Source organism: Pezoporus occidentalis, unplaced genomic scaffold (assembly GCF_034315485.1).
Source record: "Pezoporus occidentalis ecotype Australia unplaced genomic scaffold, CSIRO_AGI_Poc_V1 ctg62, whole genome shotgun sequence".
Lineage (NCBI taxonomy): Eukaryota > Metazoa > Chordata > Aves > Psittaciformes > Psittacidae > Pezoporus > Pezoporus occidentalis.
Window position 1 is genome coordinate 3,176,140 of NW_026915966.1, and position 23,424 is coordinate 3,199,563.

The 23,424-nt window shown below is 48.4% G+C and overlaps 1 protein-coding gene across 2 annotated transcripts; it reads left to right on the forward strand.

Annotated features, from left to right (window-relative positions):
* Positions 1-31: 31 nt before the first annotated feature.
* ST6GALNAC1 (ST6 N-acetylgalactosaminide alpha-2,6-sialyltransferase 1) lies at positions 32-22,796 on the forward strand. Of its 2 annotated transcripts, XM_062639748.1 has the most exons (13): positions 32-183; positions 2,471-2,811; positions 4,022-4,131; positions 6,244-6,395; positions 7,929-8,071; positions 13,147-13,780; positions 18,595-18,763; positions 18,956-19,127; positions 19,470-19,608; positions 20,005-20,108; positions 20,655-20,744; positions 21,915-22,014; positions 22,380-22,796. In XM_062639748.1, exons 6-13 carry the CDS (start codon positions 13,178-13,180, stop codon positions 22,548-22,550), a joined length of 1,548 nt encoding a protein of 515 aa, XP_062495732.1. In that variant the 5' UTR covers positions 32-183; positions 2,471-2,811; positions 4,022-4,131; positions 6,244-6,395; positions 7,929-8,071; positions 13,147-13,177; the 3' UTR covers positions 22,551-22,796. The 2 variants fall into 2 exon arrangements, with proteins under 2 accessions (XP_062495732.1, XP_062495733.1); XM_062639749.1 differs by lacking the exon at positions 6,244-6,395.
* The last annotated feature ends 628 nt before the right edge of the window (positions 22,797-23,424 follow it).

The window sequence follows — 23,424 nt, forward strand, 5'->3', positions numbered from 1 at the left end:
TTAGTGCCTTTCAGCATCAGAGCACTGACTGGCAGCTCCTTCCAGCTCCTACATACCCCAAATTCTGGTAGCAGAGGAGAGCTGTGCAGAGAAAGCCCCAGTCAGCTGCAGCAGATGCTGCTGACAACCATTGCGAGCCTGTTGCGTGCAGGTGCAAACCCGCCATGTAACTTCTGTCTTCAGGTGAGTTACAGCATCAGGTTCATGCCTCAGTTCCTCCTCATATTGTAAACTGTTTGTACTCAAGGTAGTGGTTCCCTGTTGAAGGATCTTTCTAACCCCTCTTGTCACCCTGAATTCCTTGAGCTGCTACTCCCTTTATAAGGAGTGTATCCTTTCATGTCAGCAAGGACCATTTAAAAACCCAGCTGTTTTGGAGGAGAAGCATTCTAGGCCAGCTGCTATTGGAGATGACTGTGACCTTTAAAGGGGGCCTTCCTGGAAATGTGACTGGGTGATTAAGCAGCACTGCCTGGGCAAACACATCTGCAAGGAGCTGGAATTGCTGCTTAGGCTTGTCCAAGCATCTCATGTTCGTACTGAAAGTTAGACCTGTGCTGCAAACTGGAGGTGTTCTAGTTTCTAAAGCCTCCCAAGATGCGGTCTGTGTGTGGTACTCACCCCTTGATCTCTGAACTTTCTGTTTGTTTTGGCTTTTTGTTAAAGGTTCTCCCCCGTGTGTGTTTACGTACTTCAGGTTTGATCTGCATGGGTAGATATTGTCTGTTCCTCTTCCATGGGCTTTGTTTTGTTTGTTTTTCCCCTGGGTTGTGAAGCTAGCTATTGGATGAGTTACACAGGGTGTTACCTGGGCATTAGCAATAGAAAGACCAGTGGAAACTGGCTGGAGAAAATAGAAGCCCAGCTTTGCTCTGTGCAGTCTGTGCTGAAATTATCACACCCACACACTTAAATCAACTTTGGAGTGGTGAAGTTTGGCTTTTGGCATGGGCAAAGAGGCTTCTGTTTCAGGCAGAGCTGCAGGAAGGTTGGAGGTTGGGTATTGCTGATTCTTTCTCCTTTGTTGTCTGGTTTCTTTGTCCTGCAATAAAGAATTCCTGTGTCTCATCCACTGTCCTTGTGGCAGGATAGAGCTGTCTGACCTTGGTGGAGAAGGGCAGTACCACTGTGTATGAACCCAGAGACCCTGAGGTAGGAACAGTGAGGAATTTTTAGGGGGAATTTAATCTCCCAGCTACTTTCAAGCTGCCCATGAACATCCAGGAGTGTTTGGCCTCAGTTCTTTGCTCTTGTTTTATGTGTAAACCATGACAGTTTCAACAGCCCTACAGCTGCACTGTTAGATGGGCAGTGCTGGGAAGGGGGTTGATGAGATGGTTCCCTAAAATATCCCAAGGGAATTACACACTGTCCCACACACCACTGTTCTTAAAACCTGCTGTCAGCAGTGGGAAACTTTCTGTTTGGCTGTTTAAGACAAGAGAGCCATGTGTGCAGGTAGGTTTGGAGACAGAGGTGGCTGGAGTGCTGCGTGCTCCTTGGGGCACTTAGCTGATGGTATTGCCAGTTATGTTATTTAAAGTCATGTTTGACATAGGAAGGAATGGTGTAAGGATGATCTGTTGTTTGCCAGCTCCACTCATCTCTTCATGCAAGTCCACTTGCAGTGTTGAAGCCAAATTTGATCACCTTGACTCTGCTGTGAGCCAAACAAAGTTAATGAAACTGGTGAGCAAGGGTTTGCAGGCAGGAGTGTGACTCGATTTGGCCTGCAGAAAACCCTGGTAATGCTGATAACCTTCAAACCTGACTTGATTTTGGCACGTTGGGTGCAGTCAGCGGAGCAGGCAGGTAAACCAGGTATCTGTGACTGAGCAGACCTAGTGCAGAGTCCACAGCATAAGATCAGGCAGCCTCAAGATACCAGTTTTGTTTTGGTGCACTTCAAAGTTCATAGCAGACAAACTCGTGTCTGGGGTGTGTGCAGTGAATGGCCTTTTCATGAAGCATGCACTGTTTATTTCTGCAGAAATGGAGCTACAGTCTTCTGGTTTACTTGAAGTTGTAAGGCCAGACCTTGTCAAATGCTGACAGGAAGAGAAGTGAGAGGCTGGCTGAATACAGTGTTCTGCAGGGAGCAGTAAACAGCTGAAGGCGCTGGCCTTCCAGAAGAGCTATCTTGCAAGTGAGCTGCAGTCCCCAGGCAATGAAGTGTTTTACGGAATAACAGAGAACCCAAAGACTAACCACATGACAAGATGGGACTTTTCTTTTTCCCAGGCTAGATTAGATAGCAAACCATGTGAAATTCCACGAGGAAAATGCCACCGATTGTATTTTTCCCTTTCAAGATCAATGCGTGTTTTGTAGATGTGAGTTACTAGTGAGGTAAAGCTCATTCTCAAATGAAACTGTATTTTAGGAAAGACCTGAACCTCCATCCATGAAACTGTAGGTATTTTAATGTGGTTTTGGCGGGGCAGTTGATGTATCCAAATGTTTTTAATAGATGGACCTCCTGAACAACAGTGAAACCCTTTGGCAGTGGCAAGACAAGTAGCTTGTGAGCTGCTGCAGCATTGTGGCTTCAGCCATCCCGGTTCAGAGGATGTGGTGGTGGAGCCACCAGTGTCTGGATGAAACTGAAATCAGAAAGATACCCGTGTAGCAAAAGCAGGATTCTTGGCGCCATCCTGGCTAAATTCTCATGTGATTAACTGCCTTTTACTGCTCTGTCTCCTTTCTGTTTCTTCCCAGACCTTCTGTCTGCTGCAGTGTGTGGTGCTGGAGCATGGCTCCTCACATCCCGCTCATCAGTGACTGCCTCTCGGTATCAACAAGAAAACACAGGTGATTTGCAAGTGCTTTAGGGTAAATTACATAAAGTTTATAAACCCAAGGGCTTGTTGTTTGCTCTTAGATTCTCAGTGTGCTTTACCATATGGTTTCACACAATAGCACCCACAATTAAACAAGAGTCCTTTTCCATAATCCTTCTTTTTCTATGGAGCAGTTGGTGTCCTCTTGCTCTTGATTGTTTTGTGCATTTACTCTTAAGATATTAGTGATTTTAGTTAACTGGGCTTCTGTTTACTTTGCAGTTACAATATCAAGGGGTAAATATGAACTCAAACATTGACCAGGCTGGAAGGTGGGGTGGAGTAAAGGGAGTGAAACCTCAAGTGCTGGAAGATAGAGGAGCCTCAGCTGACATCTGTTTGGAGTGAGAGGGTTGGGTTAGATATAACTGAAGTTTGGAGCTGCCGGACATGGCCTTTTAACATGTCTCTTCCAGCCTTTGTGGCTGTGGCTCTGCAATGCATCTCATTCTAGATGAGTAAGTAGTGTCTTAGTGAGTGCAAAATGCCCCCTACAGAGGAAGGATCTGTAAGGGCTGAACACCACCTGAATTTGATATCATCCTGTAACAGCACAGCTTAGACTGTGCCTATTGTAGGCCTGACCCTTCTAATTTGATAACTAAAAATAGGGACACAAGGCTCGAAGTGCAGGCTACAGAGCTAGGAACAAACACAGCATATGTCCTGTTTGACTGCTTTGTGCCAGACTGACACCACCCTTAGGAAGTGCAGCTCTCAGAAGGAGATGGATAATGGCATTGCACAGCATTATTACACACAAACTGGCTGATCCTCTTGGCCCCCCAGCTGAGACTGTGCAACAGGAGTGTCCCTCCTGAAGATCTAAGGCTTTGCCTTAGATCAGATGCTAAGCAGCTCCCAGGGAACCAGGAGAGAACGGCAGCCCCTTCCTGAGCACAAGCACTTCTCATTTCCACTACAGTAGTACAGTGTGCTGCTCTCCTGCCCACCAATTACTTTCCCTGGTGTTTTCCCAGCATGAGGTTGATAAGTGTTGTGCAACTGGGGTGGCAAGGATTTGCCTTCTTTCCATGGAAGGCAAAAGCCTCCCTCAGGTAGTTGAGGAGGAGGGGGGGGGAGCACAGGACTCTAAAGTAGGAAAAGAACTGTTAAATAGGAGGCAATAGAAGAAGAGAAGCATGTGATTTTCAGCAGTAAATCCATCTTTTCTCTCACAGGACCCTGTGACCTTGTTACTCTTGCAGCTAAAAGTGTGCCTGCACTTCTCTGACACATCTGTCAGTCAGGAGCAGAGAGGACGGCACTGTGAGGCCACATTTTTCCACGTGTAAGTCGGGGACATGATGATTTATACCACTCAAGAAGCAGATGTAAATCTTGCATTCCTGTAGCACTTTTCACCCCAAAGATGCCAAACAGCACATTTGTCTGCCAGCTGTCAAGAGGGATGGGAAGAGTATGAGAAGGACCTTTAGCAATAAATATTTCGCTCTTGGTTCTAAAATCAGTAGCCCCCTGCACAGATGTGAGTCTAATTTATATATGTGCAGAGCTTGATTTTTCCAGCCAGATGTGAAGTGCTGGGATAATCTGTTTGCATTTTTTTTTGCCAGTGGAATGGAGAGGGATTTGGGTTTTGTGATTTTTATGTTTCTGGAGCAGTGAAGAGTCCTGGAATGCTCCTACTCCTTGGCAGCTGTCAGGGACAGGAGCTGGAGAGGCTGCTTTTGTGATGGGAGGCCAGCTAGCCATGAGTTGAATGAGATGCCTCCTTCCCTGTCTGCAGCCACTGCCCTGCTTCTTGGCAGAACAGCTCTCTGAGAGATTCCTAGTCAAGGCACAGAATATTTTCTTCCTTTCTATCAAACAGATTTTAAAGGAGAGGAAAAAAAAAAACCACAACCCATATCAGCCCTGAAGGGGTGTCAGCTTGTCTCTCGATCTGTCAGCTCCAGGTGATGTGTTAGGCTTCCTGCTGGGATGCAGAGACAAAAGGCTGTTGAGGCACGCAGGATAAAGGAGCCCTGGTTCTTTCCAGCCTCTGTAACTCCAGATGAGTTTCCAGCCACTGTTGCTGGGGGTGTATTTTTGTGGGGTTTTGTTAATTCTCTTACATGAAGTGGCTCATCAGTCTTGGGAGCTTTGTGTATCTGAGAAAGGGATGCTGGGAGCAGAGCCACTTCAGTGTTGCAGCTTAACTGGGATGGGATGAATGGTGAGGAGCTCCAGAAGCAGAAAAGCAGTGTGATGGAAGACTTGCTCTGCTTCACTCTGCAGAGTTAACACCTGTAGCTGTAGGGAACGTGCTGACTGAAGGCCTAAAGCGAGTTCCAGTCACCAGAGATGTCACATGGCCAAATTCAGAGCATTTCCACCCCATCCTCTAGTGATTGCTCCAGGTAAGGACCTTCCTTGGCTCCTGGGAGCTGACTGGAGGACCTGCCTATGGTCCCGTTGCCATGGGGAACAGGGGGAAATACTCCAGGTTGGGCACATGCTATCTGCTGCTGCAGCATAAATTCAAGGCAGTTCTTTAGTGAGGCAATAGCTGGGGTGGGGTTGGTGGCAAAGCAGACAAGCCAGCACTGATAAAACCCCCAAGTTCTGCATTCTCTGCAGCTCTGCTTTGTGGACACAGGAGGGGCTTGCTACTGTTCCACCGTGAAAGGTGGTGGGTGACAGAGGGTGACAGAACACTGGAACAGGCTGCCCAGGGAGGCTGTGGAGTCTCCTTCCCTGGAGACATTCAAAACTCGCCTGGACACATTCCTGTGTAACATTATCTAGGTGTTCCTGCTCCGGCAGGGGGATTGGACTAGATGATCTCTTGAGGTCCCTTCCAATCTCTAGCATACTGTGATACTGTGAAAGCCACTGTCTCTTTCTCTCCTGGGACATGGCAGAACACAGACCAGCTGGCTCAATAAGCTGCTCCCTACCCCCTGGCAAAGTTCTCTGTGCCAAAACTCTGAGTATTCTTACAAGCACAGCAGAAGTGATGGAGCTTTGACTCCATCAATGCTCTGTCACTGTGTGCAGTGATTTTGAAAGAGGGTTTGGTGCAGAAGGGAAGGGGCTTGCTGCACAATGGCAAGTAAATGTGGAATTAAGGCACGCTTAGGAGGTTTTGGGCCGTCAGGTTTGGTGAAAGCAAGACAAGTTGCTGAGGTTGCTCTTGTCATTTCCTTCCCCCTGGATTGCCAGCCTGAAATCATGTGCTTCTGAAACTGACTACTGGAAACTGGGCGGGGAAAACAAGAACCTGATGTTTCCAAGTCTTTGCTAAGCCACAGATATGACCAGTGAGCAGTTGCGTGCTGCAGGCAATGTCATTCGTTTTCTCTCCCAGTTATAACTAACTCAGTTCTTATATCATCAAGTAAATACCATGAGCAGGTCTAAACACCTTCAGCTTCTTTAGCAGCTCTTTATTCCATAGGCTACCAGTCAAGTACTGGTTGTGGGCATCACTGAAAGACAAGTTTGAACTACAGTGAAGCTTGATTGATTTGTACTTTAAGAACATCTTGTGATGCCCTATTCCAGATCCCAGAGCTATGGGAAGGTGGAAAGCACACAGGAAACAGGCAGGTAAACAAGATTGGATCCACAGCCCTCTGGAAAACCTGCACACAGATAAACTGCTGGCGTAGTCCGGGCTCCAGCCAACACCCACAACACACACAGTGTAAAATCTCATGGAGATGAAGTCTGTTTATGAATAAAAACCCCAAAACAAACAGAAAGGCAAATCTCCCTTTTACCTCTCCAGGGTGTAGTTAAGTGGACGTGGAATTAAATGGATTGTTGGAGATGGAAAAGAGCTAACAGATAACTTGATGGTCCCTGGTGCAGTTTGCATAAAGAAAAACACCCCAAAGGTCTGGCTTTCACAGCACTGACAAATAGAAGCGCTTCTGGTGTGGGCACTGGTGATGGAAGCAGTGAACGCACAGTTTCTCCGCCAGGAGAGAAGCAGCATCTCCTGGGATTTCTGGTAGGATTGCCAATGAAACATACAAAACCTCACTTTGGAAAAGGAGGTGGCATCTGGCCTGTGGCCCTGAGAGGCTGCCAACCCCTGTGTGAGGTGCAGTCCTGGCTTATCTTCCTGTCTGTGGCCTCGGAGCCCTGTGTGTCTCAGGAATCGTACTCCTTAGAGAGCTTTATAAGGGAGCAGCTCTGCTCTTGGCCTCAGTTTTCACCAGGTCACCCCTGAGGAGTTACCGTGCATCCCCATTTCCCAGTCTGACCTCAGGCCTGGCTGCCTCAGCTCCCGCAGACTGATTTCAGCAGTGGGGAAGGAGGATGGTGAAATAATACTCCAACAAACTGAAAGCCAGTACCTGACAGCTTTGGTTTTGGGAGTTATTTTAGGTTTCCTTTTCTTACACCAGGGTGCAAAGCTGTGTGTTTTGAATAGCAAGCCTGCTTCTGGCTACTGTTCTTGTCAGGGATTTGGGTATTCCTGCTTTCCTGAACACAGAGTACTACAGACATGTTCTCCCCAGTTGCCAGCCCAGTTCCTTAAAAGCAAAGCAAGCTGTCTTTTCCTGGCTGTAGGAATCTTGCTATCCCTTGTGGGTCTTGCTTTCACAGTAATGTTATATGGAGGAGGTTGAAGGAAAATGTTTTCTGCTTCCAGAATTTCCCTTTGGGATCCAATTAACAAAATAAACCTTGTAGTTGTGTACAAACAGCTTCTTCCAAGCAGAGAGCCTGAAGGTGTATAGGGCTGGCAAGAGAAAGGCTAAACTGAAGCTGTTGCTCTGTACATTGGTGTATCAGTGGTTCAAACTGATGCTTGTTCCTGTAAGACTGTCCCCTTGCCTCTTGTGGCCAGAGAGTTGCTACTTGCGTGCTGCACACCCAGACCTACATCCCACCTCTAGAGCTGCATGGAGCTAATAGGGGCTGCCCAGGAGTATGGCAGTCCCTTGGCTGATCCCTATCTCAGTGCCTGTGGTTGTTCACCAGATCTCCTTTGATGCTGGGTTCAGTTTGAGCACTAGTCAAAGGTTTTGCTGTAGATGGAGGCAGGGTTGTACCCTGGACTAGCAACCTCCCTTGTGTTTCTTCAAGGGCTTTTCAAACTTGTCTTATTCTTTCCTTTTTCTCTCCAAGGTTCTCTGATAACCAATGTCTTGCACTTAAATCCAGAGAGGGTAACTTCTCAGGAAATGTGGATGGTAAAGAAATGCAGCTACTGCTGAGCCTTGCACAGGAAATCCTTGCAGCTCTTGCTGTGATGCATGGAAGGGTATAAGGTAAGTGTGAAATTTATTTACTGTCTTGCCTGTGACTTAAAGCAAACATCTTCCATTCAGTTCCCTGTGTATTCAGTAGCAGTATAAAAAATTAAACCCACTTAACCATCTGGGTTTAATTTTTTATAAGAGCTGTGCAATAATATAAGAAGCAATATGGGCATCTCCCCTTGAAATGTCAGGGTTAATATGTCACAGCTCCACATGAGTTAGAATAGCCCTTTGCTGTAGCATGTGAAACTACATCTCTGGTACAGCTAAGTGTTTCTCTGGCTGTGATGTTTGTTTCTGCTCTTCTTTCCCTCTGCTGCTGGGGAGATGCATTCTGTACGGTCACAGATCCATCTCTAGGCAGGTCACTGGTTTTCATGGAGAGGAGAAAATACATCTTGTGGAACTTGGGATGGGAAGAGAGATTGTCAGGGGTACGTCAATGGGAAGCAACATGTCCCAGGTTGGAATATGCTCATGGCTCAAGTAAGGCGTAATGCAAAGCCCTTGGAGCATTTCATGTGCATGTGGAATTAGTGAGGCTTTGTTTAACTGACACAGCTGATGAGCAAAACCTGGCTGTACTGTACAAAGGCCAAATGCTGAGGGTCCCACTAAGGCAGCAGTGTAGAAGGCAGTTGTCTGTCTGTCCATGATGGCATGAGTCACAGATACAAGACACAAACTGTATTTTGATCTTATGTGCAATAAAACTTCAGGTCTGTTACATGCTCCTTTGAAACCAGTTGAATTCCAAGGGGCTGTTCTGTGGGAGCCTCCAGGGTGATGTAGTTCTTAGCCACACTCAAATCCACGCAGGTCCTGTTTGAGCAGTGAACTGACATAACTGTCATTTCCTGCCCACTCAGTGGTCCCTGTGAAATGATGGGATGGTTCAAAGCCAAAAGTAAATGATCATCCCTAGTGTTGGTATTGGAGGCTGCTTGACCAGGAGCTGAAACAGAAGAGCTGCTGAAGAGGGTGTGTTGCTGCTGTGGGTACACACAGCTCAGAGCAGATTCCGCTTGGGAACCTGAGCTGCAGGCAGGCCTGTGTAACAAGTTTGTCAGCAATAGCACGCTTTGATTGTGATGGAGTTGGCACTTTTCAGACAAGTGAAATACTGGATTGAATCTTATCCAGTTGCCCTAAAGGCAGGTCAGCTTTATTAGAGAGGGGAGACTGCTTGACTCTGAGCCCTGTCCTCTAATGCTTTACCCAAGCATTGTTAAACACAAACTCTTCTGTTCTATGGTGGATTTTCAAGGGTTTCAATTTACTTCAAAGCAATCACAAGCTAAAATCGATGTGCATCTAGCTATCAGCCTGGGGGCAGGGATTGCTTCTGGGTTGAAGCTACAAGTAGCTACTGCATGAAGAAGAAAATTACCATCTCTCTGTGGTTATACCTAGAATCTTTCCTGAGCCCTCGGGCTTTTTTTTGGTAGGAAAGGTGGTTTCTTGGACTGTAACTGTGGCTACTTCCATAATTCACACAAATGTTCTCAGTGATGCTTCCACCAGATTAAAGCTAAAGGTTTTCCTTCTTACACCGGACCAACCTCACTGAGGAAAATATAGGGAATTCCACTGTTTGCAGTGAAAAGTGTTTCTTTCCCCACTCTGTGTTGCAATAAGCTTGGGGTTATAGACAGGAACAGTGCAAGGCTGCTGTCCTATCTGAGGAGTTGCATCTGTGTGCAGTGTCTGGGGATGTTGAGAGAGAGGGTGTGCACGTTGTTGGAGGGAAATCCAGGGAGAAGACCAGCCTCATCATTCAACACACCTTTGGAGAGCACTGCCCAGGCAGCTCCTCTGGGCAGCAGCAGAGCCTCTGGTGCTCTGTGGCATCTCAGCATGAGGTTTTTCAGGAGAAGGCTTCCTAGAGGTCCCAGAGCCCTCATTTGGCTCATTGTTCTAATGCACCTTGGCATCTTCGTTGCTAATTTCAGTTCCTTGTTTGGCTTGTCAAAGACAAGGATTTTCAGGTAAGAGTCCAGCTTCCTTGTGATATGTGCTCTCTGGAGAGAGCACTGTGCTCACTTGCTTTGTCTCTGTGTCTTCTTACCCTGAAACTTGTGCTTCTGGTCAGAATTAGAGGACCACTTTGCTTTAGCAGACCACATCATTGCGTGCAATCAGAGCACAGTGCTGCGAGATCTACAGTCAGAACCTTGCTTCTGCTGGACCACTAGTTCTAGTGTTTTCTTGTTGTAGCTGTTGAAGAAAGCAGCTTTTGCTTTACTAATGTGATTTGATTCCATACTGTGGCATTACACAGTGTTTGCTTTTCCTGGTGACTCCTAGAGAACCTCATCCAGCCCTAGTCCAGATTGCATTGCTGGACATTGAATTTGGTGGGATACCTTCAGGTTTTTAGCGAATTTAGCTATATACTAATATATTCGGCTATACTATCCAAATACAGACATGCTGCATACTGGGAGACCAATGTCATGCAGAAATGAGCAGTGTCTATAGTATTCTTTATATAAGTGGTCAAGTAAATCCTACAAGACTGGATGTGGATTGAATTGCAGTGTAGACTGCAGTAGAACATCTCCAGCATCATTGGCAGGGAGCAATGTTCCTTTCATGATCACAGCAGATACGTGAGCTTTTCCTACACAGGCATGGCTCATGTGTTGGTGCTCTGAACTGTGTATTGGAAGCCCCAGCCTCCCCACCAGCCCTCATGTGGTCCCAGCTCTCCCTGTGAGCTCCTCTGGCTTGTCTTAGTAGGGTTAGTTTTCAGCTGGAGCTCAGGGCTGGTGCTGAGGAGGGAGGCTGGGAACACCTGCATCTGTTCTGGAGGTGGTATGAGTTTAGCCCAGCAGCTTGAGACTACATGTTGAGGACGGCTGGATGATCTTAAGGTCCTTTCTAACCTTAACCATTCTATGATTCTGTGATTTGGAGAGGTCAGAATCTGCACAAGGGAGATGGGGGGGAAGGAGAGAAGGAGATGTAAGGAAGTGAAGTGAGTTGTTACAAAGTCCATCAGTGGCAGAGCTGGGACAAGAGCCGGCACACCATGCCTGTTCATGAAGCCCTTTCGTTTTGCCATCGTTTCAGAGAGAGGAAATGTCCCTATTTTTGCAGGTTATATCAAACTCAACTAAGTATTGAGCTGTATGTGGTTGTCTGTGGGTCAGTTCTGTTTCCATGCCTTTGTATGTAAGGTAGAAAACACAAAGCAGCATTTTTACGGTTTTATCCTCTATTTGTCCTCAGGCTTTGTAAATGGAGAGGGAAATGACAGTAAATGTCATTTTGCTGCTGCAGTTGTTTGCCAGCTGGACTCTGGAATTTGATGAGCTGCTTTGACCATTTGAAAGGGAAATGCTGGTCAGGAGAGCAGGGTCCTGTGTAGCCATGTGGGTCTGCCTGCAGGATGTGATGGCCCCTTGGTTTTATACTTTGGTCTCTGTGTTTGGCACAGTGTTTGTAATTAAAGTGTAATAGAGCTGGGATGAAACCAGTGCCCTGTGGGACAGCACAAAGTCTGGATAGGGGGTAGCTTCTCATGCTGTCCTGCTTCATTGGTTCTCTGCCTTTTCATTTCACCATCATTTTAAACATCATCTTAAAACTACAACAGCAAATCATGCAGGGATTTAAGCTTTGCCTGTGCTACCTTCCCAAATGTCTCTTTTCCTTAGACTGTGTATATAAAATCTTTCCTCTTCTTAGACTATAAAAAGCAACACAAGTTTATACATGAAGCACTGTGATAGAAAGCAACTGCTGCAGACTTGCTTGAAAGTGGCTAATGATTATAGGGGAGATGTAGGAAGAGCTGATAGGCCATTGACACAGCATCTTTTTTCCAGAAATCCCATTGGAAAGGTTCAAGTATTTATCTCATACAAAATGAGTTTTAAAAGCCTCTTAGTTGATCATTTCCTAATGACTTCAATGAATGCTGTACCACTCTGAACTCTTATCTGCAGCCTGCTGTCTGCAGAGGTGCCTTCCCCCCACCACCATTTATCACCTCAGAAGCAATCCACAGCTTTGTGAAGCAAATGCATCATGCAAAGGGTGAAATCAGCCTGCCACAGCTCTGCTGATCTATCCTGAAAAGCTTTACTGTACATAAAAGCTCAGCTGCAGCAATTGTTCACCTTCCTTTTTCCTGTTCCACCCTCCAGCCATGTGCAGATAAAAATGAGTGTTTGGGACAAACCCCCATCACTTCTGCCTTGATATTTTATCCTGGGTTTCAGCCCAGGCTTGTTGCAGGTGGCTCTTATGCTGTTGGCAGCTCTATACTCCTATAGCATCCTTGTACCTGCCTGGGCCTCTGAATCAGGCAACAGGGCAGCTGCGGTATTAGAGGAAATCACTGAAAATGCAGCTATTTTACAGTTTTAAGCTTCAGAGTGTATTTTAGTAGCTTCAAAGTGCCTGTCTCAAGACTCGTACCTGACAAGTGCTGTGTGATGCCATTGCCTTAGCTGGCTGAGGGGGAGGAGGAGAGGGAAAGGTGCCTTGCAACCCCAAATGCTCAAGAAGTTGATGTATGGGAAAGGAACAAGTTTAACACTTCTTGTTAGACTTCCTTTACTGAATTCTGAAGATCTTCATGCTCTGTCACTGAAGCACTTGGCTCTGCTGGCAGAGAGAGCCAGATGGCTGCCTTCATGGTGTGTGTGCCGTGTCCTCAACTCGGGAGCTCCAAAACAGTCCTGCAGTGCTCTGGGGACATTGCCCAGTGCAGGGCAAAGCTCTTCTGTGCTGCTCTGCAGCTCCTGCCGGTGTGGATGCTTCATGAGCCAAGTGCTGAAGAGGGGTGTGTAGCCTTGATGACTTGCTTAGTGGGGAGATAGGTGGTATTCAGGCCAGGATGGTGTGGGAAGTTGAAGAATATTTTAGTGGCAAAGTTGGAAATTAAACTGAATTCATACAGGATCCTGCAGAAATGACAGCTGCCAGGGCAGGTCCTCCAAGTGGGGTGGTCATATGCAATGGTTATACAGAGAGGGGTTCAGAGTGAAGAGCCAGAAAAGGGCTGGAAGGTGTTTGGTGGTCAGTGGAAGCTCTGTTTGTGATGTGTCTGCTTTTACTTTGATTTCATTCAGGCAGTTGAGCATTTTCCAGCGTGCCCCAGATATGCTGCAGGTGGACACCCAAGGGCAACAGGATTTAAACTATCCTGACAATGGGAATTCCAGGAGCTTTTTAAAGGTGCCTTTGGGGAGAGACATCACAAGGCTCAAACAAGACATGCTAGAGAAGATGCCAAGATGGGAAGGAAGGGAGGAGCAGAAGAAAATGATGGAACCAGTTGCCAGGGTGGGAGAAGCCAGGGAGAATGTGACTGTGAAACCAGCCCCTGAGTTGGAGGGAATCAAGAAGACAACAGTGAAAATAGTGCTGAGGATGCAGGAAAACAATGAGAAAAGAACAGTGAGACCAGCCCCAGGGATGGAAGAAGCCAAGGAAAAGATGACGGTGAAACCACTTCCCAGCATGGAGGGAGCCAAGGAGAAGGCAACAGTGAAACTATCCTCTGGGGTGAAGGGAGCTCAGCAAAACACATCCAATGACCAAACAATGCCAAAAGAGCCCCCTGCATCAGTGGAAACTGTAAGACCTGTTCCTCAGGCTGCTGCAGTGAAAGAGAAGAAGCAGCTGAGGGCTGCTGACTTCAAGTCAGAGCCACGGTGGGATTTTGAGGACCAGTACCTGCTGGACAACTCATCTCTGCCATGGGTAGGTGTGATGGCCATGTGTGTTCATCAGGAATGGTGCCTCCCCGTTGACCTCATTGTCTGCTTGTCCCCTGGGCATGTGAGCCCATTGCAGTTGAGGATGATCTCTGAGCTGGTAGGTCAGCTCACTGGTATGTAGATGCTGTTTGAACCCAGAGGGGGAGACTTTATACGTATGACTCAGCCTGGGCAGTCCTCCACCATCCTGCAGTATGGGAACTTAGTGCAGTTGCCCACATTTCCAGGGGTTCCTTTGAAAGTCAGCCTGAGCAGGCGTGTTTGGAGCTCAGGTGCATCAGGGGATCAGGTGCATCTGTCCTTCTAGAGGTTCTACAAGGTGATCTCACTCTTAGATGCTTTGGTAAGGGCATAGGGGGCTTAGGCACACAGTGCAGAGTAGATGTTCCCTGTGATGTGGCACCCTAAGGAGTTGTGTCACAGTCTTGTGATGCCTATGGGTAGGTGTTAGGTGTCTGGCACTAAATGGCAGTGGTCATAAAGGTGTCCCATTTCTCACCTGAGAAACTGAACATCTGCATTCCTATGAAGACTCAGGTTTACAGTCCTCAGGTTTCACAGAACCATAGAATGGTTTGGGTTGGAAAGGGCTTTAACATCATCCAGTTCCAACCCCCTGTCACAGGCAGGGGGACCTCACACTAGACCAAAAGGAGCATGAGCAGCAGGTCAAAGAAGGTGATCCTGCCTCTCTACTCTGCTCTTGGGAGACCCCACTTGGAGCACTATATGGAGCTGTTGGAGCAAGACCTGAGGCCATGAGGATGATCAGGGGCTGGAGCACCTCCTGTATGGAGACAGGGTGAGAAAGTTGGGGCTGTTCAGCATGGAGAAGAGAAGCTGTGTGGAGAGCTTAGAGCAGCTTCCAGTGTCTGAAGGGAGCTACAAGAGTGCTGGAGAGGGACTCTTCATCAGGGACTGGAGTGATAGAACAAGGGGTGATGGGTTCAAACTGAAACAGGGGAAGTGCAGGTTAGGTATCAGGAAGAAGTTCTTTAGTGCCTTGATCTTCGGTGTATGCCACCCAGCTAAAGAAAACAAGCAGGGTCACAGTGAGGGAACAGGAGTAGGAATGTCCCCCTGCGCCTGTTCACCCAAGCACATACACACCAAAGCAAGTCACAAGCTTTAGCAGCAGAGTTGCAGCAGTGACGCTTGTGCTAGGCTGGGCTGTGAATAATGATGCTGGCAGTGATGGTGAGCCCGGACACAGGAGGCTTTGTTAGTCACTTGTATTAAAGTCAAACTTAAGGTCAGGTCAAAGAAAAAGGGTGAGATGAGGTTTGGTAAGCATGTACCTACCTGCTTTGAAGACAGTAGGGTGGGGAAAGTTCCCATTTTCAATGTTTTCTGTCAATATTGGCAAAAATTCAACTATGTGTAGGTGTGCCCATGGAGAAGTGATGGTTAAAAAGTAACTTTTTTTACTGTTCTTGTGGTTTACTATCAGCAAGAGGAGAGTCTTTCTCAGCTGTTGCAATTCACCTTTTCCATCCCATATGTGGGCACCCATGGCGAGCCGGCAGATTCTTTCCCCATCCAGAGCTCCACAACTCAGATGGTCCCAGCATGTTGGGTTCCTATCTGGGATTTTCTTGCTATGCACTGAATCCTCATCACCACAGGGCAAGTAATTCAGATCAGATCTGGTGTTCAGCCACTTTGCTCCTCTATGTTCCTGAAGGCCTGGTCAGCACAGCAGAGGTAAAACGGAACCTCAAATGATACAGTTGTACCTGTCAAGTAGCACTTGCACAGCTACAGCTTTATAAAGTTTCTTTACAGATCCTGTTTGTTGGGAGTGCTGTTCTGTTCTTTGGATCACCTCTGCCTGTGTAGGTTGTATTACTGATGTGAGCTTCCAGAAGTAAGCGTGGTGCCCACCATCAGGTTGTCCTAACAGCCGTGGAATTGAAAGCCTGTTTTCTGCTCTGGTTTGCACAACTCTTATTCTGACCATAGTTTTGACCTTTCCTTTGCAGCTATGAGGGTTTGCAACTAATTTAAAATGAAATTTGAGCATCTCATAATTACTCAGGCCCAGGAACAGGGGCCTTTGGGGAAGTTGTAAACTCTAGCAAAGCTCTCGGCAAGCAGACGGGGCTGGTTGTGGTACACAATACTGTCTCTGTGCCCCATCTTATGCTGGTAATTCTTTGTAATGCTTACCCAGAGCAGTTTTCCCTGGCAATCCTGTTTCTGGAAGGCTTGGACAGACAGGTAGCCCTCTTTAGAGTGAGGAGGGTCTTTATACATGGGTGTAAATGGCCTTTACACACTGCTTGTGCTCAGAGAGGAGGGAGGGTGTAGGCTGGTGAGCAGAAGACAGGAGCGCCTGTTCTAGCTCAGTGGTTTTAGATGAGTCATTTCCCTTTTTAAAGTCTCAGTGCCACCATCTTCCAGCATTGCCATGTGTTATTGTGGTGGCACTGGGGGCAATGTAGATGTTGCTCCAGGGGACTGTCAGGGCTGCAGGCACCATGGCGTTCTGCTCAGACCTCTGACGGTGGAGCAAGGGCTACTCTTAAAAGTTTAATCCCATTCCCCAATCCCAGCATGCCCTGGACACATGTGGATCCTAGAATCACAGAATCAGTGGGGTTGGAAAAGCCCTTTAAGCTCATCAGGTCCAACCCTTACCCCAGCCCTGCCAAGGCCACCCCTAACCCACGGTGTGTGAACACTTGCAGGGACGGTGACTGCAGCCCTGCCCTGTTCCAATGCCTGAGCACCCTCTGGGGCAGGAATTGTTCCTCAGCTCCATCCAAACCTGCCCTGGTGCAGCTTGAGGCCGTTTCCTCTTGTCCCATCCCTTGTTCCTTGGGAGCAGAGCCCAGCCCCTCCTGGCTCCATCCTCCTGTCAGGCACTTGTAGGGAGCCATCAGGTCCCCTCTGAGCCTTCTCTTCTCCAGACTAAACCTCCCCCCCACCCCGGTCTCTCAGCTGTTCTGTATGAGCTTTATTGGTTTGATGTTTCATTTTTGAGTTCTCTCTCCCTTGTGGTGCTTTCATGTTGTTCCCCATTGCCCCTTTTGGCAGTGCAAGCCATTCCTCTGCTGATGGCTGCAGTGTAGCCTCTTGAGAGGAGCAGCTCTCCAGGGACACCTCTGTTATCCAAAGAGCTGTGGCTGTTACGTGCAGAACTTGGCTGTTAAAGACCTGAGCTTGTGACCTGGCTCAGCCTCACTGAGTCCCTGGCAGATGATCCTGTCTTTGGTGCAGGATGTGCATCCTTCTTCCTGGGCTCCTCATGGTCTTGAGACACCCACAAATGGGAGTGGGTGAATTACATGGCTAAGAGTATGTATGCCACATGCGACAGTACCTCACCCCTCCTGCCCAGTGTTAATGCCTGTAGACACAGTGGGATTAGGTCACCAGGATCCTGCTCATCAACTGCCAGATGTTCCCATCTTCACATCTGATGAGCTGCAGAGCACGTGCAACCACCTCAGAAGTGCAGAGCAGGAGCTGGCAGAGAAATGAGAGGCAGCAGTTCACAGCAGGCAGCGGAGAACATCCAGCACTGAGGCCGCACAGCATCTGGGTGTGCAGAACAGCTGAGCAGCGGGGTAAACCCTTCCTCAGGATGGAAGAGAGAAGATTAGGACCTTTCACTAAGGGTCTTTAGTGAGTCTGTGGATCCAGACGTGTTGGGTCTCACTCCTGAACCTGATGTCTAATTCTGCAGAGAGAAGTGACTAGGAGCACCCCCACCTCCTTCATTTCCTACATGATCAGGCTTTTCCCTGCTTCCTCTGGTGTTGGTCCAGTCTAGCTGTGGAGGCAGAAGTAGTACAAAGCCTTGGACAGTACAAAGTACAGCTTGAGTAGGAAGGGAATGTCCCTGTGTCTGGATGTGAAATGTGCTGCAATTGAAATGGTGCGAACATGAAACCCTCCACAATGTTCTCATTGCACTCCTGTTGTGACAGGCAGAATGAGGGCTGTCTCCTCAGGCTGTCACCAAATTGTCATCCTCACCCATAGCAGAGAACCCAGGTGAGCTGTGGAGCACACAGCAAGGCTTTGGCAATGCAGTGTGGCCATTGGTGGGGATTTGAGCTGGGCATGGAGGCCACTTGGTCTCCTGCTTTGTCTTTCAATAGCTATTGCAGTAGCTTTTAAGGAAAGATGTCTAAGAAAGGCTACAAAGTGGAGTTGATTGCTCTTCATCTGTACTCACAGCCTAACTCCTGCCAGCTACAATGAGACCCTTTTGTTAGAGAGGAGAAGCTGGCTGGGATTCCCTTCTCAGCCACACGCTTCTCTGTGATTCATTTATGACACTGAACAAGATGTTTGCACGCTTTCTCTTATCTGTAAGGGCAGTGATAGTGGTGATTTGATCTCACATGTTCCTCCTTGTGTTTGCTTGTGTGTGCTCTGAGGCCAGGGCCCTGAGAGGTATGTTGCCAGCAGGGACTGCTAGCTTTATTTGGTGTATTGAGGTTAGACCTATTATATTGATAGACCTGTTATATTAATGTGCATCAGTTAGGCTCAGAGCCAGTAAAACACGAGCATCACAGGCCTGCTGTTCTCAAGAGGGAAGTCTCAGAGAGCTGGAGTCACTCTAGCTCCTTGTAGGTGACTTTCCACCAGCTAAATATTGATGTAATGGTGAAATTTTGCCTTATGTTCCCAGTGATGGGAACACAGGGGAATGGGTGATGTACCACTGGAGTTTCTCTACTTTCCCATCCTCACCCCCAGTGCCACAAGCACGGGTCCTCACTCAGCTTCATCAGCTCCCTGCTAATCAGTCCTTATTGTTTTCTTTTTGGTTTGTTCAAGACCTGCTCTGAATCAGTGAAGGCCAAAGCTGCCAAGTCTGACTGGCTGCGAGGTCTCTTCCTGCCCAACATCATGCTCTTCACAGACAAGAGATACTTCAGTGACAGTGAATGGGACTGCCTGGAGCATTTTGCACCTCCCTATGGCTTCATGGAGCTGAATTATTCATGTGAGTCCCTCAGGATGTGTCAGGATGGGACCATCAAACTCCCAACAGGGACCTTATGCCAAGTAGCTGCAGGTTTGCAGCATCTCCCTGTCAGAGGCATCAGGCTAGGTGGATCTTGTGGTGGAAACTGATGGTTTCACTATGTCCATCCCTAAGGTTCTTAATGCTAACTCTCCACTGTTTGCTTCCTAGTGGTGAAGGAGGTGATGTCCCTGCTGCCCCCAAATCCCCACCAGCAGCTGCTCCTGGCCAACAGCACCAGCAGCAAGCCAACATGCATCAGCTGTGCTGTCGTGGGGAACGGAGGAATACTGAATAACTCCGGGATGGGCCAGGAGATTGACTCCCATCACTGTGTCTTCCGGTAAGGCAGGCTTCCTTCTTAGAAGATACACAGCCAGCTTATTGTGGCTAGCAGATAACTGTGCTGGATAACTTCACTGAGTCTCAGGTGCCAGCATGACTGATGAAAAACCAAAAAGGAATTGGAAAGTTCCTAAACACACAGGAAGAGCCTGGGATTCACAGATAGGCCATAAAGAGCCATCTCCAAAGCAGGGGCTCTCCTTCAGATCAAGATGTGTAGTTCAAAATGGGCTTAACAGTCTCTTATTCCAGACTGATGTTGTCTTTTCCTGTTAGGAACATGGACGCAAGGGTTTGCTCACCCACTAACTCGGCCTCTCTGTTTGATTCCCTTGGCTAGGGTGAGTGGGGCTGTCATCAAAGGTTACGAAAAAGATGTGGGAACAAAAACCTCCTTTTCTGGATTCACAGCCTACTTCCTGGTGTCCTCTCTCCAGATCTTGGGACACAGAGGCTTCAGCAACATCCCACAGGGAAAAGTAAGTCAGGTCCATGCTATCTGCATGCACAGCTTTGATGGGATGCTGTTAGTCTGTGGCCTTCAGTTCTGATCTTGCCGTGCATGAGGAGCAAAGTGGCTGAGCCAACACTTTAGCTCAGTGGGAACCTGCACTGGTGTGGCTCTGAGTGTTGGCAGTGAGAACCTGCGTCAGTCCTGCCCCATCCTTTTGGCTTGTGGAAGTAGCTGCACATTAGATGTTTTCTCCATTCTGCTTCTGTGGGGTAGTTAAAAGCTGCAGGCTGAAGATGTGGGTCTCAGAAGCAAAGAGCCTGGATGCCTGCTTGCTTGTTGTTTTTAACAACATCTCTTGTGCTGCTTGTATCTCTTGTGTTGCTCATTTTGTGCTCATTTGTGATGCTCACTTGCTTCCTAGCATGTCAGATACATTCACTTCCTGGAGGGAGCTAGAGACTACGAGTGGCTGAAGGCTCTTCTGCTGAAGAAGAACATCAGGAAAGGATTCTTGAACCACTACGGGTAAAACAAGCTAACCCCACCTCTGCACCCTTCAGTGTGGAGCTCTCTGTTGTGCCCTTCTCCTCTCCCCAGTGCTTAGCCCTGCTGAGGTGCAGGCCAGGAGAAAGCCAGGTTAATGTCTGGAGAAGTATCTTCCTTCTCCACACCTCTGAGCACTGCTGTAACCAATACACCTCCTTCCCTGATTGCAGTGATGTGTGGCCAGAGCTTGGAGAAAGCTTTGTGGTCCTCTGGGATTAACACATGCTGTTGTCTGGTCTGGTGTCCATACATGGTGGCCTACTTGTGGATGAAGGCCTGGTTTCACCAGTTCTTGCCTGTGCACATGGATTTGATATTCCTGTCTTCTGTTCTTGCCTCTTCTCCCTGATCTCTTCCTCTGCAATGCACACAGGTTGTGGAGGCCTGGTCATGATCTGTGAAATGATAGAGACTAACTGAAGTGTTTGTGGTGGTTCTGTTATCACCAAGTGTATCAGGGCTGGTGCTTTCCAGCTGTGATGAAATACAGGAGCTTGTCCTGAGTCTTCCCATTCCTGTCCTTAGGCAGAGGCCCCGGGAGAGATTTGAGGAAGGTTTCACGATGGACAGATACCTGGTGGTTCACCCTGATTTCCTCAGATACATGAAGAACAGGTGAGCTGAGGGTTATGTGCTCTGTCACTGCCTTGTTTCTGGCCAGCACCATCTCTGGGCTCTCTCCTGCCAGCTCACTCCCTTGAAACTGCAGCTTAGCCACCCCAGCAGGCTGGGGGTAAACTTCACCAGGGTGCAGTCAGGTAGAGTTCTGTGGTGCTGCAGCGGGGTGTTAGTGCTGGCTAGACATACAGCATCTAGAAAAGCAACAGCCATGGGATAGTTTGGCTTTCTGCATCCCAAAATGGATGCAAATGGCAACTTCAGGTGTGGAAAGCGTTGCTAAAGTGCCAGAATTTAGGACCATCCTTTCCTGTTCCCCAGTGCTCAAGCACCTTGGAGGAAGGCTCTGTAAGAGCTCTTCTGAGATCTGTTCTTGACTTGGGAGGTTGGTTGTGCCCTCAAACACCGTAACAGGCACTTCCTCAGTATCCCATTTGCCTGCCCTGGCTGTTGTTTGCATCTCTAAGCCTTTTCACAAGCCTCCTGGAAGATCTGCCAATCGTGGACCACACGTGACCAAGAGATGCAGGAAGAGCTCCTGTGGTGCCCTGCTTTGGCTGTGTTTACCCTTCAGTCTCCTTGAGAGCTGCTATGCCTTCTCTGAGAGAAGACAAATGCAGTGCCAGATGGCTTGCACCTCCCTGCTTTCCTTTCCAAGGCCAAGAGGACTCTAATGCTATTTTTGCCTTGGTGTGGACTCCTGCCTTCCTAAACTGCTGGCGTAAACCACCACAGCTCCTAGTGGGATTTGTGACCTGCCTCTGCACTTTTCCTATGCCTTGTTTCACCCCTCAGTGTGGATGGGGAGCAGGGTATATTAGTGAGCTTCAAAGCCACTTCTGTACTGCAAGGCAAAAGACAGATTTAAGAATGGGCTTGGACATCCTTTAATCCCCCTCTTTATCCCCACTGCCCCAAGACCTACCACTTCCATAAAGCTGGGGCAGAGCAGGGCTTACGTTGCAGTGCAGGTGATGGAGCATTCTAGGCTGGCCTTGTGCTTTACTGCCCATGCAGCAGTACCCACACATGTGGGCTTGTCTAAAATGCCTTGTATGGTCCCACAGTGCTGCAGGGAGGGAAGAAGCCACACAAGGGGACGAGATGTGCCTGGCATGAGCCACCACCCCCAGCAACTGCTCTGTGCTTTCTGTTCTCCTGCTGCAGGTTTCTGAAATCTAAAACACTGGAAAAGCCCTACTGGAGGCTCTACAGACCCACAACAGGGGCCTTCCTGCTGCTGACTGCCCTCCACCTCTGTGATCAGGTAAGGGCATGATGGTTCTTGCACTCAGTGCTGTCTGGAAGAGGAGGCAGGAGAACAGGGTAGAGCAAGGGTGGCTCCAACCCTGCTTACCACGTGCCTTGAGAGTATATAGGTTCTTGTGAGCTGTGGAGGAGCAGATTGAAGAGAAACACCCCCAGATAGTTCACACAGGGGACGTGCAGCCTGCTGAGAGCTACCCTGCATCCTCTGGAGCCAGTGTTTGTAGTCTGGTCCTTCTAGACCCCCCCATGCAGCATCACCCAGAGGAGCCCCGAAAGACACCTGTCCTGTGCTCCCTCTCCATTTGGGAGCTGTGTGCTGTACTCCACTGGCTGCCTCTCCTCAGTGAGCCCTGTCTTTCCCAGGTGAGTGCCTATGGCTACATCACGGAGGGGCACGAGAAGTACTCGGATCACTACTATGACAGGGACTGGAAACGTCTGGTTTTCTACACCAACCATGACTTCAACCTGGAGAAGGAGGTGTGGGAAAAGCTTCACGATGAGAACATCATGAAGCTTTACCAGAGATCCTGATTGTGTGGTAAGGGCCATTGCCTGGGGAATCTTACCACCTCTCTGGGAATAGAAGAGGACCACCAGAGCCAAGGTTAGGTCTGGGCTTCCAGGCACATTTCATGCCCACAAAGGTACTTGTCTCCTTCAGCACCTCTGTTCTCTCAGTGCTGCTACAAATGAGCAAATGCTGCAGACCAGGAGAACAGCAAGAAAATGCAGCACACCACCAAAGAAATCCCAGCTGGATGTGCTGCAGGACTGTTGCTGATGCTGGATCTTGCTAGCATATGGTCCAGTGTCATAGAGTCACAGAATGCATCTTCATCCAGGTTTTCTCTGTTTGCAAGGAGAGGCTCCTCAGGCTGGGGCTACTTCTGTTCTTGGTGATCATCTCTGTGAGTGGTGCCTGTCTTGGAGCTGGGTGTATTGTCTGAGCAAGCTCCCTCAGCAGCCAGTGGGTGCACAGATCCTGTCTCAGGCTGACTTAATTCCTGGAGTGCTGCTCTCACTCCATGCAGATAGAAAGGATGGATGGATCCTTCCCGGTGACTAATATGAGAGAGGATGCGTTTCACTTCTGCTTCCCAGTGTAGTCTCATGATGACACCTCCAAAGGAGCACTCCCATCAGCTCCAGAGCAGGTAAATGCTCTCCATTGTGCAGCAGGGGTGCCAGACCTGGTGCCACTTGCTCTGGGCCTCCCCTCACTGCAGAACAGGGGAATTTTGGGTCCTGATGTGCCAAGTCCTTGCTTGGCTGGGCTTTGGCACACTTGGCTCCCAGCTGTGCAGGGAGCCCTGTGTTTGTCCTTTTGCCAGGAGAGGTAGGAGCTCTCCAAGTCCAGGCATGGATGCTGTCCATCCTTGCTGCTGCCTGGAGACCCTGTCCCCAT